General features: G+C 43.7%; 1 protein-coding gene across 1 annotated transcript in view; it reads left to right on the top strand.

Annotated features, from left to right (window-relative positions):
• EOGT (EGF domain specific O-linked N-acetylglucosamine transferase) overlaps nucleotides 1–18,749 on the top strand; it is a 72,147-nt gene that overhangs the window by 26,504 nt on the left and 26,894 nt on the right. The window contains exons 7-8 of the mRNA XM_040359201.1: nucleotides 863–969; nucleotides 5,971–6,074. Of these exons, the coding sequence (XP_040215135.1) occupies nucleotides 863–969; nucleotides 5,971–6,074 (211 nt within the window). The remainder of the gene's footprint in view (nucleotides 1–862; nucleotides 970–5,970; nucleotides 6,075–18,749) is intronic.

Genomic DNA, 18,749 nt, shown 5'->3' with positions numbered 1-18,749 from the left:
CGGGACTTAACTCTTGCGCGCATGCGTGGGATGACATCTTTTCACCACCGGCCAATCAAGAGGCCAAAAACCCTGCACCTGAAAGTAACTGGGGAGAAGATGACAGCGGCTGGTAGGGGATGTAAATGCTGCAATGTGGAGGTGTGTATTTTTGAGGGTTTAGTTCCGACATAAAGTTTATCAGTCCCCCCTCTATTCCTCCCACCCATTTGTAATGTGAAAACCCTTCTAAAAACCTTTATTACATAACTGAATCTGCTGTCATGTGACCCTCTGTGGTGCCTCTTCTGTTAGGCCCCTTGCACACTGGGGCGTTTTTCATGCGGTACAGCGCTAAAAATAGCGCTGCTATACCGCATGAAAAATCATGCCCTGTAGTGTTCAATGTGAAAGCCCGAAGGCTTTCACATTGAAGCGGTGCGCTAGCAGGAGCGCACCAAAAGTCCTGCTAGCCACATCTTTACCGCGGTATAGGAGCGGTGTGTTCACCGCTCCTATACCGCGCCGTCCCATTGAAATCAATGGGAAAACGCAGTAATACCGCGGTATTAACCCTTTTTCGGCTGCTAGCGGGGGTTAAAACCTCACCGCTAGCGCCCGAATATCGCGGTAAATACGACGGTATAGCCGCGCTACAAATAGCGCGGCTATATCGTCACCGCGGCTGCACGCCTCAATGTGAAAGCAGCCTTAGTGGAGACTAGGGATCCACCACCGCCATCCATTCCCAACAACCAGTCTTGGTGTCACTTATACTTGAATACAAATATGATGGCATTATCTCATTAGTATAATCCTGTTGATTTCAGTGTGCTGCGCCTTGACATGTCCTCATTCATTAAAATTTTCCTTTAAATCCTAGGTTTGCAGAACTGCAGTCATACAGCTCCTTATCCTTCAGACCTATAGAGGATGGACACTGTAACGTCGTCATTGAAAAACCAACTTATATCATGAAGCTGGACGCAGGTAATGCCCATGGAAGCTGATGAATAGAATTTGTTATATATATATATATATATTCATATTCATAAATTATACAGTCATGGCCAAAAATATGGGCACCCCTGCATTTCTGTCAGATAATGCACCACTTCGCCCAGAAAATTGTTGCAATTACAAATGCTTAATTATTCTCATGTTTATGTCTTAAAAGCCAAATCTGACACATTCCACACAAAACTCCAAAAATGGACTGGACCAAATTATTGGCACCCTCAATTTATTATTTGGTAGCACATCCATTAGAAAAAAATTGCTGAAATCGACTGGAATTTTGGACCACTCTTCTTTCGCCAACTAGAAGGGTTCCTTTTCCCAAATGCTGTTTTGAGATCTCTCCACAGTTTCTCTATGGGATTTAGATCTGGACTCATTGCTGGCCAGTTCAGTGCTTTGACTTAAACAATTTCTGGGTGCTTTTTGACGTGCGCTTTGGGTCATTGTCCTGCTGTAAGACCCATGACCTCTGACAGAGGCCCAACTTTCTAAACCTGGGTTCTACATTGCACCCCAGAATTCTTTGGTAGTCTTCAGATTTCATAATGCCATGCACATGGTGAAGACATCCAATGCCTGAAGCGGCAAAGCAACCCCAAAACATCAGTGAACCTCCACCAGGTTTGACTGTAGAGTCTGTATTCTTTTCTTTAAATGCCTCATTTCTTTTTCTGAAAACAGTAGAAAGATGGACTTTACCAAAAAGCTGTAATTAAAGGGTCACTAAAGGAATTTTTTTTTTTTTAGCTGAAATGACTTTTTACAGGGTATAGAGACATAGGGCCATATTCTGAGTAAAGTTACGATGGAGTAACTCAGGATACTCCATCGTAACTCCCTTTTTTGGCCCGTGTATCTATGCTCCTGATTCTTAGAATCATTTTTGCATAGATACACTTAAGATCCGCCATCTGTAAGTCACTTACACTGGCGGATCTTAAATGCAATGACGCCGGCCGCCGCTAGATGGCATTTACATGAAGGAGTAATTTGCATATGCAAATGATCCTTCTACGCCGATTCACGAACGAGTTCGCGTCGCGTAACTGTCGCTAACGTCGTTTGCGTAAGCGGAAACTTACCCCTGCTATATGAGGGGTAAGTTTCCGCAAGTCTCGCGTAGGCCATGTTACAGATGGCGTCGGGTCCCCGTCGTGTTTTTTCGTCGGATACGTCGTTTACGTAAGTCGTTCTTGAATACGACTTTACGTCAATGACGCACACATCGGCGTCATTGACGTTTTCCGCCGAGAACTGGAGCATGCGCACTGGGCTTTTTGCAGCCCGGCGCATGCCCAGTTCTTTTGCATTGGGGGCGCGCTTCATTTGAATAGAAGCCGCCCCCTTGGAGATCCGCCAGGCTACGCCAGGACACTTACACTCCGCTGTCCCAACTTATGGAGCAAGTGGTTGGGGAATACAACACCTGCTCCAGTAAGTTGGGACAGCGGAGTGTAAGTGCCCTAAGCGAAGCAGGCGGATATTTAGAGAGAATATGACCCATATTAGTTAACTGATTTCCTTTTAAAAAATGATTAAAAATAGATAAAAACCAATAATATAATGTGTCTGCAGTTTAGTTTAGTTTTTGCTGTTGTTTCCTGGTTCTCTGATGTACAGAGCCAGAGAGCCAATAGAAGGCAGCGATGGATTGTAAAACGAAACTGGATTGGTGCTGACACAGAGTAATCACACCTCCTTGATTAGTCACCACAGTGAGAAATCTCCCAGTACTGTGGTGATCAGGAAACAACCAGGAAGTGTCCAGAACAGAGAGGAATTACAGCAACATCAAAGCAAAAACGAACAATGAGGACATGAAACCAGGACTGCAGTAAGGTAAAGGAAGCTATTTAGCTAAACAAAAAAAATCCTTTAGTGACCCTTTAAGTTTCGTCTGTCCACAGCACATTCTCCCAAAAGTATTTTGTCGTCCTCAGGTAATTTTTGGCGTCCTCGGGTAAATTTTGGCAAACTTCAATCTCCCTTTTTTATGTTTCCGTGTCAGCAGTGGGGTCCTCCTAGGTCTCCTACCATAGACCCCCCCCCCCCCTTTCATTCAGATGGCGATGTATAGTGCAAGCTGACATAGTTGTGCCCTGTGCCTGAAGGTCAGCTTGAATTTGTCTGGGAGTTGATCGGTGTACTTTATCCACCATTCGAATAATCTTTTATTGCAATTTTTGATCAATTTCTCTTTTGTCCACGTCCAGGGAGATCAGCTACAGTGCCATAGGCTGTACAGTTCTTTACAATGTTGTGCACAGTGGACACGGGAACATTTGGAGATGGATTTGTAACCTTGAGATTGTCCATGCTTTTCCACAATTTTTATTCTCAAACCCTTATGCCCCGTACACACCATCACTTTATGTGATGAAAAAAAATGACGTTTTTAAAAACGTCACTTTAATTGACCGTGTGTGGGGGAAAACGTTGTTTTATGTCTTCTAAAAAACGACCCAAAAAAATTGAAGCATGCTTCAATTTTATGTGTCGTTTTTCAAAACGTCAACTTTTACTTCACAGAAATTGACCGTGTGTAGCAAAAACGTTGTTTAAAACGATGTTTTTTCACCCGCGCATGCCCAGAAGCTACTTATGAAGCAAGCTTCAATGGAAAAACGTGGTGAACGTAACCTCGCTTTGCTAGAACATTGTGAGAAAAACGATGGTGTGTAGGCAACTTCGTCTTTGAAAATTGAAGTTTCAAAAACGTCATTTTTTACTTCACAGAAAATGTCGTTTTTTTTCATCACATAAAGTGATGGTGTGTACGGGGCATTAGACAATTCTTTGCTGCTTAACATACAACAGAAAGGTTGCGTCATTATTCACCAATTTAACTGGTTTGTCGTGTGATTTTTCTATATTGTCAGTACCTGTAAATGAATACAGGTGAGTTTAATTACAAATTACAGGAGCATTACAAGCCTGGAATGCAATTATTTCTTAGAATTTTTGAGAAGGTTGCAATATTTTTGTCCAGTCCATTTGTGGAGTTTTGCGTGGAATGTGTCAGATTTGTCTGACAGCTGATCACTTGGTAAGGGGCCGGGATCAGCCCCTTACTTCGATCTGAGATCACCCGAGTGTCGTTGACTCAGTGATCACAGCGCGCGCCATGCGGGGTGCGTGCAAAAGGGTGGACGTCTATTGCGGGCCTCTCGGTAATGTAGGTCCGCGCTGCAGCTATAGCGTGGACGTGAACAGGTTAACTGACAATTGGGTGGTCCGGTCGTGCAACACTACACAAATTTAATTTTTTTGTACTTTTGTCACACAAATAGAGCTTTCTTTTGGTGTTTTTTGATAACTTCTGTTTTTTTGTGATATAAACAAAAAAAAAAGACCGACATTTTCTAAAAAAAAGAATTCTTCTACAAAACATATCCAATAAAAAGTTTTAAAAAATCGAATTTCTTCATGAATTTAGCCCAAAATATATTCTGCTACATGTCTATTGGTTAAAAAAAAAATCCCAATAAGTATAGATTATTTGGTGTGTGTGAAAGTTATAGGCCCGGATTCTCAAAGGACTTACGACGGCGTAGCGCCATGTACGCCGACGTAAGTACGAATGACAGCCGTCGTATCTATGCGACTGATTCTTAGAATCAGTTACGCATAAATTCGGCTAAGATACAAGCGGCGTAAGTCTCTTACACCGTCGTATCTTAGGGTGCATATTTACGCTGGCCGCTAGGTGGCGCTTCCGTAGATTTCCGCGTTGAATATGCTAATAAGCTAGATACGCCGATTCACAAACGTACGTGCGCCCGGTGTATCAAGATACGTCGTTTACGTAAGACATACGCCAACGTAAAGTTACTCCTCATAAAGCAGGGGTAAGTCATGTTAGGTATGGACGTCGTCGTGTTTTACGTCATTTGCTTAAGTCGTCCGTGAATGGGGCTGGACGTAAGTTACGTTCACGTCGACTATGCATTGAGCGGGCGCAATTTAATTTGAAAATTCAACGTGATACTGAGCATGCGCGCACATGCGCCGTTCGATAAAAGCGTAATTTACGTGGGGTCACAAAACATTTACATACAACATGCTTCCTACCAGGCTAGTTTGAATTAGGCGGGCTTACGCCGTATCAGATACACTACGCTGCCGTAACTTAGAGCGGAAGATGTTTCTGAATACGGACCTGCCGCTCTAAGTTACGGCGGCGTAGTGTATCTGAGATACGCTACGCCCGCCTAAAGATAGGCGCTTTTTTGAGAATCTGCGCCATAGAGTCTGGTATAGATACTGGATTTTTTTTTACTAGTAATGGTGGTGATCAGCGACTTATAGTGGGACTGATAGTGTGGTGGACAATCTGACACTAGCTGGCACTGACTGAGGGGTTCACCTACTGACATCAATAGTGACAATAATACAGGGATCATCAAGGGGTAAAATGTGTGCCTAACAATGTGTAATGTTTTAGTTATGTGATGCTTTTACTAAACACGTTTTCAGGGAATAAAAAATAAATAAAACCAGCAAGATCGCCTGTCGGTGTTCGGAGCTCTGTGTTTTTTTTTTTTATGACACAGAGCTCTTTTCCCTAAATGACAGTGTCGGTGACCAGTCATTGGCCAGGACCCGCTGATCGCCTTGAGCTGTAACTTATCACAGCTCAGCTGGGGCGCTGGGCACGCGTGCCCCCCCTCCCCCCTACATGATCAGCTCTTTCGTGTATCGGACACGTGATCCAGCGTAGAGCAGCCACCCTGCAACAGTATATCTGCGCGGGCCGGTTAAGGATTAAAAATAGTTCATGACTGGGAACGTTTAGTTCTGCTTTAGGACATAAAATTAGGTCATCGTCTAAAAAATGAGTCCCAAGACACGCGGCGGAGATACATTATCATGACTCAAAATGCATTGGACTGAAAGTCGTGACAAAAATTGTGCATACGAGTTGATATACACAGCCCTTTTATATTTTGTATGTTTTCTTTTCTTTTTTAGGTGTAAATATGTATCACCACTTTTGTGATTTTGCTAATCTTTACATAACACAACATGTGAACAACTCCTTTAGTACTGATGTTCAGATTGTCACGTGGGACACAGTAAGTAACTTTAACTAACTAAAGACTCTTTTTTTTTCGAGGAAAACAAATGTACATTGTGTGGAGGTGCTAAAGGGGTCAGTATTCTGATATACACTATATTACCAAAAGTATTGGGACGCCTGCCTTTACACAATACAAAAAGATACTTGGGGGGCACACCCTAAAAATGCTATACATCTAAGATGGCGCTGCTATAAGACCAAAGACAGTACAAAACAGATTATAGCGCACACATGCAAAAATGACATTTATCCTGTAATGCTAGTTAACCACTTCCCACCCGGTCAATAGTCAATTGACGTCCGGGAAGTGGTTGTGAAATCCTGACTGATCACGATGTAAACGGGAAGAGCCGTTGATGGCTCTTTCTCACTCGCGTCTGACAGACGCGAAGAGAGGAGAGCCGATTGGCGGCTCTCCTGACAGGGGGGGTTAGCGCTGATTGTTTATCAGCGCAGCCCCCCCTCGGATGCCAACACTGGACCGCCAGGAAGTGCCCCCCGGTGCTCAATAGTACAAAAATAGGCACAAAAAAAAACAATAAAAAAAATTAACACAATCGATGCCAATCAGTGCCCACAAATGGGCACTGACTGAAATTATGCCCAGCAATGCCATCAGTGCCACCCCTCAGTGTCCAGTGCCACCTCTTAGTGCCCATCTATGCCCAGTGCCCACCTATCAGTGCCCATCTGTGCCACCCATAAGTACCATCAGTGCCACCCATGAGTGCCCATCAGTGCCGCCTATGAGTGCCCATCAGTGCAGCATACCAGCGCCGCCTATCGGTGCCCATCAGTGCAACTTATCGGTGCCCATCAGTGCCACCTCATTGGTGCCCATCAGTGCCGCAATATCAGTGCCCATAATTGAAGAAAACTTACTTATTTACAAAAAAAATTACAGTAAAATATAAAAACGTAATTATTTTCAAAAATGTCGGTCTTTTTTTCAGTTGTTGCGCAAATAATAAAAATCACAGAGGTGATCAAATACCACCAATACACTCTATTTGTGAAAACAAAATGATAAAAATTCGCCACCGACATGTCGCCCTGGAGTTTCTTCCGGGTATCGCAAGCTCTGGCCCTGTGATATCGCAAGCTCGCGGCCAGAGCCGCGATGACGTCACTCCCGCGCATACGCCAGTCACGGCACGTCCTCCTTTAGAGACGGCACGGTCGCCGTTTGTAAAGTGCGCCTGTGCCATTGTCTACGGCGCAAGTCTCTAGTGTAATTATCTCCTAAACCATGCAGGCTTACCTGTAGGTAAAAGTGGTCTGTAAGGGTTTACAACCACTTTAATGGCATCCCAGACCTTGCATTGTGCACTGGTCCAAATCATTTGGTGGAGGGGGGGGGGGGGGGGGGTCATGATGTAGGGTGTTTTTTCAGGGTTTGGGATTGGCCCCTTAGTTCCAGTGAAAGGAACTCTTAAGGCGTTACCATACTGAGACATTTTGGATTTTCCAACTTTGTGGGAACAGTTTTGGGATGGCTCTTTCCTGTTCCAACATGACTGCACACCAGTGCACAAAGCAAGGTCCATAAAGACATGGATGAGCGAGTTTTGGGTGGAGGAACTTCACTGGCCTGCACAGAGTCCTGACCTCAACCCGATAGAACGCCTTTGGGATGAATTTGAGCGGAGACTGCGAGCCAGGCCTTCCTGTGCAACATCAGTGCCTGACCTCACAAATGCGCTTCTGGAAGAATGGTCAAACATTCCCATAGACACACTCCTAAACCTTGTGGACAGCCTTCCCAGAAGAGTTGAAGCTGTTATAGCTGCAAAGGGTCGGCCAACTCAATATTGAACCCTACGATATAAGACTGGGGTGTCATTAAAGTTCATGTGCGTGTAAAGGCAGGCGTCCCAATACTTTTGACAATATAGTGTATATTACTGAGCTCTCATCCCTACAATCCAATGTTGGGTTAGTACAGAACTGTTGTTATGCGAATTAGCAGATTTACAGACAGTATTGTCAAATCGGGGGAACCAAACGTTCATACCCAAAAAATATTTCTTACCTTCTAGCTGATTCTTTAACCACTTAAGGACCGGACCAATATGCTGCTAAATGACCCAAGGGGTTTTTACAATTCGGCACTGCGTCGCTTTAACAGACAATTGCGCGGTCGTGCGACGTGGCTCCCAAACAAAATTAGCGTCCTTTTTTCCCCACAAATAGAGCTTTCTTTTGGTGGTATTTGATCACCTCTGCGGTTTTTATTTTTTGCGCTATAAACAAAAATAAAGCGATAATTTTGAAAAAAATGCAATATTTTTTACTTTTTGCTGTAATAAATATCCCCCAAAAACATATATAATTTTTTTTTCCCTCAGTTTAGGCCGATACGTATTCTTCTACCTATTTTTGGTAAAAAAAAATTACAAAATAGGGGATAGTTTTATTATTATTTTTTTTTTTTACTACTAATGGCGGCGATCAGCGATTTTTTTCGTGACTGCGACATTATGGCGGACACTTCGGACAATTTTGACACATTTTTGGGACCATTGTCATTTTCACAGCAAAAAATGCATTTAAATTGCATTGTTTATTGTGAAAATGACAGTTGCAGTTTGGGAGTTATCCACAGGGGGCGCTGTAGGAGTTAGGGATCACCTAGTGTGTGTTTACAACTATAGGGGGGTGTGGCTGTAGGACTGATGTCATCGATCGAGTCTCTCTATAAAAGGGATGACTCAATTGATGCAGCCGCCACAGTGAAGCACGGGGAAGCCGTGTTTACATACGGCTCTCCCCGTTCTTCAGCTCCGGGGAGCGATCGCGAGGGGGCGGCTAGAAATGAATAGACGCGCCGTCGTCCCGGATCGCTCCCCGCGGGAATCCGACCGCCGCATGTAGCGGGGGGGGTCCCGATCGGACCCCCGACCCACGTCTAGGCAGGGACGTACAGGTACGCCAATGTGCCTGTTCGTGCCATTCTGCTGACGTATATGTACATGCGGCGGTCTGGAAGTGGTTAAAGCAGAGTTTTAGATCCAAACAGAGGAAGAAAAGAGAGGACTTTATAGGTTGCCACCAATAGCCGATAAATAAAGGAGATGAGTACAAGAATTTTGTGTATAAAAGTATACAAAATGTATTCATAATCCGAAAAATCTGTATAAAAATGTCATAAATACATAATGGATGTCAACTATATTCCCAGGTGGGGAAACAGTACATTTAACCCATAGAGGTCTAGTCTAGAGATGTATATACAACATGTATAACTGCAACATAAGCAGCAGGTTTCCAATAAATTGTACTGGGTCAAATAGGATGGGGAATCCAGTTGTCAGTCTTGATCTCTACGCATTTCGCCAACAAATGGCTTCTTCAGGATGTCCCTACTTACACTCACCGGCCACTTTTAGGTACACCGGTTCAATTGCTTGGTAACACAAATTGCTAAATAGCTAATCACATGGCAGCAACTCAATGCATTAGGGCATCTATACGTGGTAAAGACGACCTGCTGAAGTTCAAACCGAGCATCAGAATGGGGGGAAAACAGGGAATTTGGAGGCTTTGAATGTGGCATCGTTGTTGGTGGTGGCAGATGGGCTGGTCTGATTATTTCAAAAACTACTGATCTACTGGGATTTTCACTCACAACCATCGCTAGGGTTTCCAGAGAATGGTCTGAAAAAGAGAAAATATCCAGTGAGTGGCAGTTGTGTGGACAAAAATGCCTTGTTGATGTCAGAGGAGAATGGGCAGACTGGTTTGAGATGATAGAAAAGCAACAGTAACTCAAATAACCACTCGTTACAAACAAGGTTTACAGAATACCTTCTCTGAACACACAACACAACGAACCTTGAAGCAGATGGGCTACAGCAGCAGAAGACCACACCATGTGACACTCCTGTCAGCTAAGAACAGGAAACTGAGCCTACAATTGGCACAGGCTCACCAAAATTGGACAATAGAAGATTGGAAAAACATTGCCTGGTCTGATGAGTCTCGATTTCAGCTGCAACATTCAGATGGTCGGGTCAGAATTTGGCATAAACAACATGAAAGCATGGATCCATCCCACCTTGTATCACCAGTTCTGACTGGTGGTGGTGGAATGGTGTGGGGGACATTTTCTTGGCACAGTTTGGGCCCCTTAGTACCAATTGAGCATCATTTTCACACCACGGCCTACCTGAGTATTGTTGCTGACCGTGTCCATCCCTTTATGATTACAGTGTCCCCATCTTCTGATGACTCCTTCCAGCAGGATAATGCACCATGTCACAAAGCTCCAATCATCTCACCACTGGTTTCTTCAACATGACAATGAGGTCACTGTACTCCAATGGCCTCCACAGTCACCAGATCTCAATCTAATAGAACACCTTTGGGATGTGGTGGAATGGGAGATTTTCATCATGGATGTGCAGCCGACAAATCTTCAGCAACTGCGTGATGCTGTCATGTCAGTTTGGACCAAAATATCTGAGGAATGCATTGGGGTTATGTGCTCAATTAAAATGGACCTCAACACATTTGCATTTTTCTTTTCTCCCATTACGTCCAATCCCTCGCTCTTCACCTAAGCAGGGGCAATGCATAAACGCAATGACCATTGTGGAACTTGGAGTGGGTGGTTAAGGTGATGTGGCCCTCCTCAGATTGGGGAATCTTGGACTGTGCAAACAAAAGGGCACAAATGCCTAGTGCATGATCTATAGCAGGGCTCGACAAATCCCAGTCGCCAGGTCGCCATTTATTTTTTCTTTTGTGAGCTGGCGCCATTTGGTGGTGAGCCGTTGGTATTGCAAGTTATTACCACCAGATGTGAGCTGGCGCCATCTGGTGGTGGCCGTTGGTATTACAAGTTAAGCATTACAAGTTAAACAGCAATTCTAATGTCATTTTTTACTATTTTCACTGCCATCTTTTTCCCTCTAATTAGAACCCCCAAACATTATATATTTTTTATCCTAACACCCTAGAGAATAAAATGGTGATCATTGCAAAACTTTCTGTCATGCCGTATTTGCGCACTTTTTTGGGGGAAAAAAATACACTTTTTTTAATTAAAAAATAAGACAACAGTTAAGTTATACCATTTTTGTTTAATATTATGAAAGATAATGTTACGCTGAGTAAATTGATACCCAACATGTCACGCTTCAAAATTGCGTCCGCTCGTGGAATGCAGACAAACTTTTACCCTTTAAAATCTTCATAGGCGACGTTTAAAAAAATCTACAGGTTGCATGTTTTGAGTTAGAGGAGGTCTAGGGCTAGAATTATTGCTCTCGCTCTACCAATCGCGGCAATACCTCACATGTGTGGTTTGAACACCGTTTACATATGCGGGCGCTGCTCACGTATGTGTTCACTTCTGCGCGCAAGCTCGTCGGGACAGGGGTGCATTTTCTGGCTCCTAACTTTTTTAGCTGGCTCCTAGATTCCAAGCAAATTTGTCAAACCCTGATATATAGCCCTATTGAAAGAGACTGCCTTTTTGCCCATAAGTAAGAGCGGTACTGCTTTTTGGTCCTATGGACGACTGTATTGTATTGTATAGCTCCAGCTGAAGGGCCTTTTTCGGAAACTAAGCGCATCGCAACTCCAGGCAGGGCTCTGATAATCGATCATCTAACATTTCAATGTTGCTTGGACTGATTGTCTGTCTTTTCTAGATCATTGTTTAGGCTCTGTTTACATTTTGGCATCCTAGATGGCGGGCGGAGTCGCAGCGATTCTGCCCGCGATCCAGAATCACGGCAAATCTCGGGACGCCCGTGCAATCCCTGTCACTATCACTGGCACCCTGTTCGCGGTGCGATTTTTTTCCACGATTGTCGCCTGACGAATCTCGGTAAAATCGCGCAAACAGAATTTTTTTTTTCTAGGTAGCCAGATATAGTTCCTCTTTTAAGATGCAGATCCTGCTCACCAAAAGTACTTCTTTAAGGCCGATGCCTTTGGTGCTTGTGAAGAGGAATGTTTCTTTGTTGAAGGGGATGGTAAATCGGGGGACTATTTTAGGAAAACCCATTTGTGATCATTACAGGATTATTTTTAAGCGTGAGAACAGGAAGTAAAATCTCCTGTTTGTTCCATACTTGAAGCTTTGCTGCACTAAATCTGCCCAGTGCCATGGGAGCGCGGGCTCAGGGAAGGAAATGTACTGGAGAAAGTGACTGGGAAACTTTCTATACAATGTATCCTCATAGAATACACACTGGGGGTTATCTCAGGGTTTGACAAATTTGCTTGGAATCTAGGAGCCAGCTAAAAAAGTTAGGAGCCAGAAAACGCGCCCCGTCCCGCCGAGCTTGCGCGCAGAAGCGAACACATACGTGAGCAGCGCCCGCATATGTAAACGGTGTTCAAACCACACATGTGAGTTATCGCCGCGATTGGTAGAGCGAGAGCAATAATTCTAGCCCTAGTCCTCCTCTGTAACTCAAAACATGCAACCTGTAGAATTTTTTAAACGTCGCCTATGAAGATTTTAAAGGGTAAAAGTTTGTCGGCATTCCACGAGCGGACGCAATTTTGAAGTGTGACATGTTGGATATGAATTTACTCGGCGTAACATTATCTTTCACAATATAAAAAAAAAAAAAATGAGGATAACTTTACTGTTGTCTTATTTTTTAATTAAAAAAAGTGTAATTTTTTTCCCAAAAAGTGCGCTTGTAAAACCGCTGCGCAAATACGGCATGACAGAAAGTATTGCAACGATCGCCATTTTATTCTCTAGGGTATTAGGATAAAAAATCTATATATAATGTTTGGGGGTTCTAATTAGAGGGAAGACGATGGCAGTGAAAATTGTGAAAAATTACATTAGAATTGCTGTTTAACTTGTAATGCTTAACTTGTAATACCAACGGCCACCACCAGATGGCGCCAGCTCACACAAGGAAGAGCTTGGGACTTCACCAAAAAAAAATTTTTTTTTTTGTTTTTTTTTGCCCACCTTCCAAGCCAAGTCGCCAGGATGCTATTTCTAGTCGCCATGGCGACCTTGCGACCGGAATTTGTCGAGCCCTGGGTTATCTCCTAAAGGACAATCCACTTTGCACTGAAAGTGCAGTCGCTGTAAATCTGAGGGGTAGATCTGAAATGAGGGGAAGCTCTGCTGATTTTATCATCCAATCATGTGCAAGCTAAAATGCTGTTTTCTATTTGTGCAAAGTGCACTTGGAAGTGCAGTCGCTGTAGATCCGAGGGGGACATGCAAGGAAAATAAAAAACAGCATTTTAGCTTGCACATGATTGGATGATAAAATCAGCAGAGCTTCCCCTCATTTCATATCTACCCCTCCTATTTACAGCAACTGCACTTTCAGTTCAATTTCAAGTGCACTTGTAGTGCAAAGTGGATTTGCCTTTCGTAAATAACCCCCTTCTATTTATTGTGTTTGCAGTTAGCTGTACTTTTTATTGTCTCATCAAATTGGTAAATTGTATTCGTTCTGTGAGATTTTAAACTTATTACATGGTAGTTATGATCAGCTGTATTCTGGTTATGAAAGCATTCAGTGTACATTTTCCATACTTCTAAAACTTTCCCCGGTGTCCGATTCATCTTCTCAGCACAGACAACCCAATGAAAGTGGCTCTGTAACCATTCAAAGGTCCTTTCAAAAGTAGATTATTAATGTCCAAATGAACCCTTAGTTGACATCAGCTACTACAGTATCTCACAAAAGTCAGTACACCCCTCACATTTGTGTAAATATTTTATTCTACCTTTTCATGTGACAACACTGAAGAAATGACACTTTTCTACAATGTAAAGTAGTGAGTGTACAGCTTGTATAACAGTGTAAATTTGCTGTCCCCTCAAAATAACGCAACACACAGCCATTAATGTCTAAACCGTTGGGAAAAAAAGTGAGTGCACCCCTAAGGGAAAATGTCCAAATTGGGCCCATATAGCCATTTTCCCTCCCTGGTGTCACGTGACTCGTTAGAGTTACAAGGTCTCAGGTGTGTTAGATTTGGTGTTATCGCTCTCACTCTCTCATACTGGTCACTGGATATTCAACATGGAACCTCATGGCAAAGAACTCTCTGAGGATCTGGAAAAAAAATAATTGTTGCTCTACATAAAGATGGCCTAGACTATAAGAAGATTGTCAAGACCCTGAAACTGAGCTGCAGCACGGTGGTCAAGACCATACAGCGGTTTAGGAGGACAGGTTCCACTCAGAACAGGCCTCGCCATGGTCGACCAAAGAACTTAAAGGGGTGGTTCACCCTAAAAACTACTTTTTTTTATTACACTGGCCCCCCACATTACAATACGATTAAGGCTATTATTTTTTTTTTGATGCTGTACATACCTTTGTACAGCATATTCACCCGTGGCTTCCGGCTTGCGAGTCCCGTGGGAGTGGGCGTTCCTAACATGTCTGTGATTGACGTTTTGACCAAAAACGAGCTCCCCCCCGTCGCGTAAGCCGCGTCACGATTGGCGAAAGGAGCCGAACGGCGATGCGCCGACTCGCCGTTCGGCTCCTTTCGCCAACCGTGACGCGGCTTACGCGACGGGGGGGGAGCTCGTTTTTGGTCAAAACGTCAATCACAGACATGTTAGGAACGCTCACTCCTGCGGGACTCGCAAGCCGGAAGCCACGGGTGAATATGCTGTACAAAGGTATGTACAGCATCAAAAAAACAATAATAGCCTTAATCGTATTGTAATGTGAGGGGCCAGTGTAATAAAGAAAAGTAGTTTTTAGGGTGAACCACCCCTTTAAGTGCATGTGCTCAGCATCATATCCAGGGGTTGTCTTTGGGAAATAGACATATGAGTGCTGCCAGCATTGCTGCAGAGGTTGAAGGGGTGGGGTGTCAGCCTGTCAGTGCTCAGACCATACACCACACACTGCATCAAATTGGTCTGCATGGCTGTTGTCCCAGAAGGAAGCTTATTCTAAGGGCACTTTCACAGTGGTAAAGCGCTGCTAGTTTTAGCAACGTTTTAGCTTCACTTTTCGGCAGCTAGCAGGGCACTTTTAACCCCCACTAGCGCCCGAAAAAGCATTAAAAGCACCGCTGTCGAAGTGCTTTGCAGGCGATTCGGCAGCACTGGCCATTGATTTCAATGGCAAGGGCGTTTTAAGAGTGGTATATTCACTGCTCTTGCAACGCCCCAAAGATGCTGCTTGTAGGACTTTTTTTTCTCGTCCTGCAAGTGCACCGCTCCAGTGTGAAAAGCACTCAGACTCTCACACTGGGGATGCAGGCGGGGGCGCATTTTACAGGTGCTATTTTTAGCCCAAAAGTGCCTGAAAAATGCCCCAGTGTGAAAGTGGCCCAAAGATAATGCACAAGAAAGCCCACAAACAGGTTGCCGAAGACAAGCAGACTAAGGACATGGATGTCCTGTGGTCTGATGAGACCAAGATAAACATATTTGGTTCAGATGGTGTCAATACTCCAGTGGCCTCCACAGTCACCTCATCCAATAGAGCACCTTTGGGATGTGGTGCTCCCTGATGACGCAATAAACTGCGAAACGCGTAGAGGCTGCTGATACTCACGGGACAATATGCCGGTCGTAAGAACGCGATAGAGGAATGCTTACTCTCTCGTTTTTTTGCATACACGGCTGGAGAAGCTTGGTGCTGGCATATAGGCACATAAAGATGTGAGTGCAATATATGCTTTGTATTTTAAACCAATAAATTCTTTTACCTACTACACTATGATGGCCATGTATTTCCTATGAGCTTTCATAGAGAAAGAAAGGTCACAATAATATATTCAAGACACCTAACAGCTGTGGTGGCGTAAAATGATTTGTTTGCGCCCCCCAAAAAAAATTGAGCACCAGCTGCCACAGTTAATGTGTGTGTGTGTGTATATATATATAATATATATATATAATATATATATGCACAGTGCCTTGCGAAAGTATTCGGCCTCCTTGAACTTTGCGACCTTTTGCCACATTTCAGGCTTCAAACATAAAGATATAAAACTAAATTTTTTTGAAGATTTTTTTGAAGATTGTGTCCCAGTTGTCAACAAGTGGGACATAATCATGAAGTGGAACAAAATTTATTGGATATTTCAAACTTTTTTAACAAATAAAAAACTGAAAAATTGGGCGTGCAAAATTATTGAGCCCCCTTAAAGCGGGAGTTCACCCATTTATTAATTGTTTAATCTTTTCCCCCTAGATTCCTGCTCGTTTTGTCTAGGGGAATCGGCTAATTGTTTTAAAATATGATCCGTACTTACCCGTTTTCGAGATGCATCTTCTCCGTCGCTTCCGGGTATGGGTCTTCGGGAGCGGGCGTTCCTTCTTGATTGACAGTCTTCCGAGAGTCTTCCGACGGTCGCATCCATCGCGTCACTCGTAGCCGAAAGAAGCTGAATGTCGGTGCGGCTCTATACTGCGCCTGTGCGCCGACGTTCGGCTTCGAGTGATGCGATGGATGCGACCGTCGGAAGCCTCTCGGAAGACTGTCAATCAAAATAGGAACGCCCAGTCCCGCAGCCCATACCCGGAAGCGACGGAGAAGATGCATCTCGTAAACGGTAAGTACAGCTCATATTTTAAAACATCTAGCCGATTCCCCTAGACAAAACGAGCATCCATCTAAGGGGAAAAAGTAATATATACGGGTGAACCTCCGCTTTAAGTTAATACTTTGTAGCGCCACCTTTTTCTGCGATTACAGCTGCAAGTCGCTTGGGGTATGTCTCTATCAGTTTTGCACATCGAGAGACTGAAATTTTTGCCTATTCCTCCTTGCAAAACAGCTCAAGCTCAGTGAGGTTGGACGGAGAGCATTTGTGAACAGCAGTTTTCAGTTCTTTCCACAGATTCTCGATTGGATTCAGGTTTGGACTTTGACTTGGCCATTCTAACACCTGGATATGTTTATTTGTGAACCATTCCATTGTAGATTTTGCTTTATGTTTTGGATCATTGTCTTGTTGGAAGACAAATCTCCGTCCCAGTCTCAGGTCTTTTTCAGACTCCATCAGGTTTTCTTCCAGAATGGTCCTGTATTTGGCTCCATCCATCTTTCCATCAATTTTAACCATCTTCCCTGTCCCTGCTGAAGAAAAGCAGGCCCAAACCATTATGCTGCCACCACCATGTTTCACAGTGGGGATGGTGTGTTCAGGGTGATGAGCTGTGTTGCTTTTACGCCAAACATAACGTTTTGCATTGTTGCCAAAAAGTTCGATTTTGGTTTCATCTGACCAGAGCACCTTCTTCCACATGTTTGGTGTGTCTCCCAGGTGGCTTGTGGCAAACTTTAAACAACACTTTTTATGGATATCTTTAAGAAATGGCTTTCTTCTTGCCACTCTTCCATAAAGGCCAGATTTGTGCAGTATACAACTGATTGTTGTCCTATGGACAGAGTCTCCCACCTCAGCTGTAGATCTCTGCAGTTCATCCAGAGTGATCATGGGCCTCTTGGCTGCATCTCTGATCAGACTTCTCCTTTGTATGAGCTGAAAGTTTAGAGGGACAGCCAGGTCTTCATAGATTTGCAGTGCAGTATCACTCCTTCCATTTCAATATTATCGCTTGCACAGTGCTCCTTGGGATGTTTAAAGCTTGGGAAATCTTTTTGTATCCAAATCCGGCTTTAAACTTCTCCACAACAGTATCTCGGACCTGCCTGGTGTGTTCCTTGTTCTTCATGATGCTCTCTGCGCTTTAAACGGACCTCTGAGACTATCACAGTGCAGGTGCATTTATACGGAGACTTGATTACACACAGGTGGATTCTATTTATCATCATTAGTCATTTAGGTCAACATTGGATCATTCAGAGATCCTCACTGAACTTCTGGAGAGAGTTTGCTGCACTGAAAGTAAAGGGGCTGAATAATTATGCACGCACAATTTTTCAGTTTTTTTATTTGTTAAAAAAGTTTGAAATATCCAATAAATTTCGTTCCACTTCATGATTGTGTCCCACTTGTTGTTGTTTATTCAAAAAAAAAAATAGTTTTATATCATTATGTTTGAAGCCTGAAATGTGGCAAAAGGTCGCAAAGTTCAAGGGGGCCGAATACTTTCGCAAGGCACTGTATGTGTGTGTGTGTGTGTATATATATATATATATATATATATATATATATATATATATTTATACACTGTAGTCATAAAGGGATGGACACAACAATACTGAGGTAGACCGTGGCGTCTAAACGATGCTCAATTGGTACTAAGAAGCCAAAAGTGTGCCAATAAAATATAACCCACAGCATTACACCACCACCAGCCTGAACCGTTGATACAAGGCAGGATGGATCCATGCTTTCATGTTGTATGTGTTAGCATGACCACTCATGGTCCCCATCAGGGAGTATGTGAAAGGGTGACAACGCAGAAGCACAACTGGAATACAGGGACATGGTGTTGTTACCCTGAAACAGGTAGTGGCTGAGCAAGGCCCATCACGGCAAGATAACCACAAATTATTTTTTAATGAAAGCTACAGATTTAAAGACTAAACTTAAAGCGGAGTTCCACCTAAAAATGGAACTTCCGCTTAACCCACTCCTCGCCCCCTTACATGCCACATTTGGCATGTAATTTTTTTGGGGGGGGGGAGTGGGGGCTACAGGAGAAGGGGACTTCCTGTCCCACTTCCTCCTTCCGCCGAGGGGCTGGAAAGGCGATTAGCTTAATCGCCTTTTCACAGCCCCTCCCTGT

This window comes from Rana temporaria, chromosome 7 (genome assembly GCF_905171775.1).
Source record: "Rana temporaria chromosome 7, aRanTem1.1, whole genome shotgun sequence".
Lineage (NCBI taxonomy): Eukaryota > Metazoa > Chordata > Amphibia > Anura > Ranidae > Rana > Rana temporaria.
This window is presented reverse-complemented; position numbering and strand designations above follow the sequence as displayed.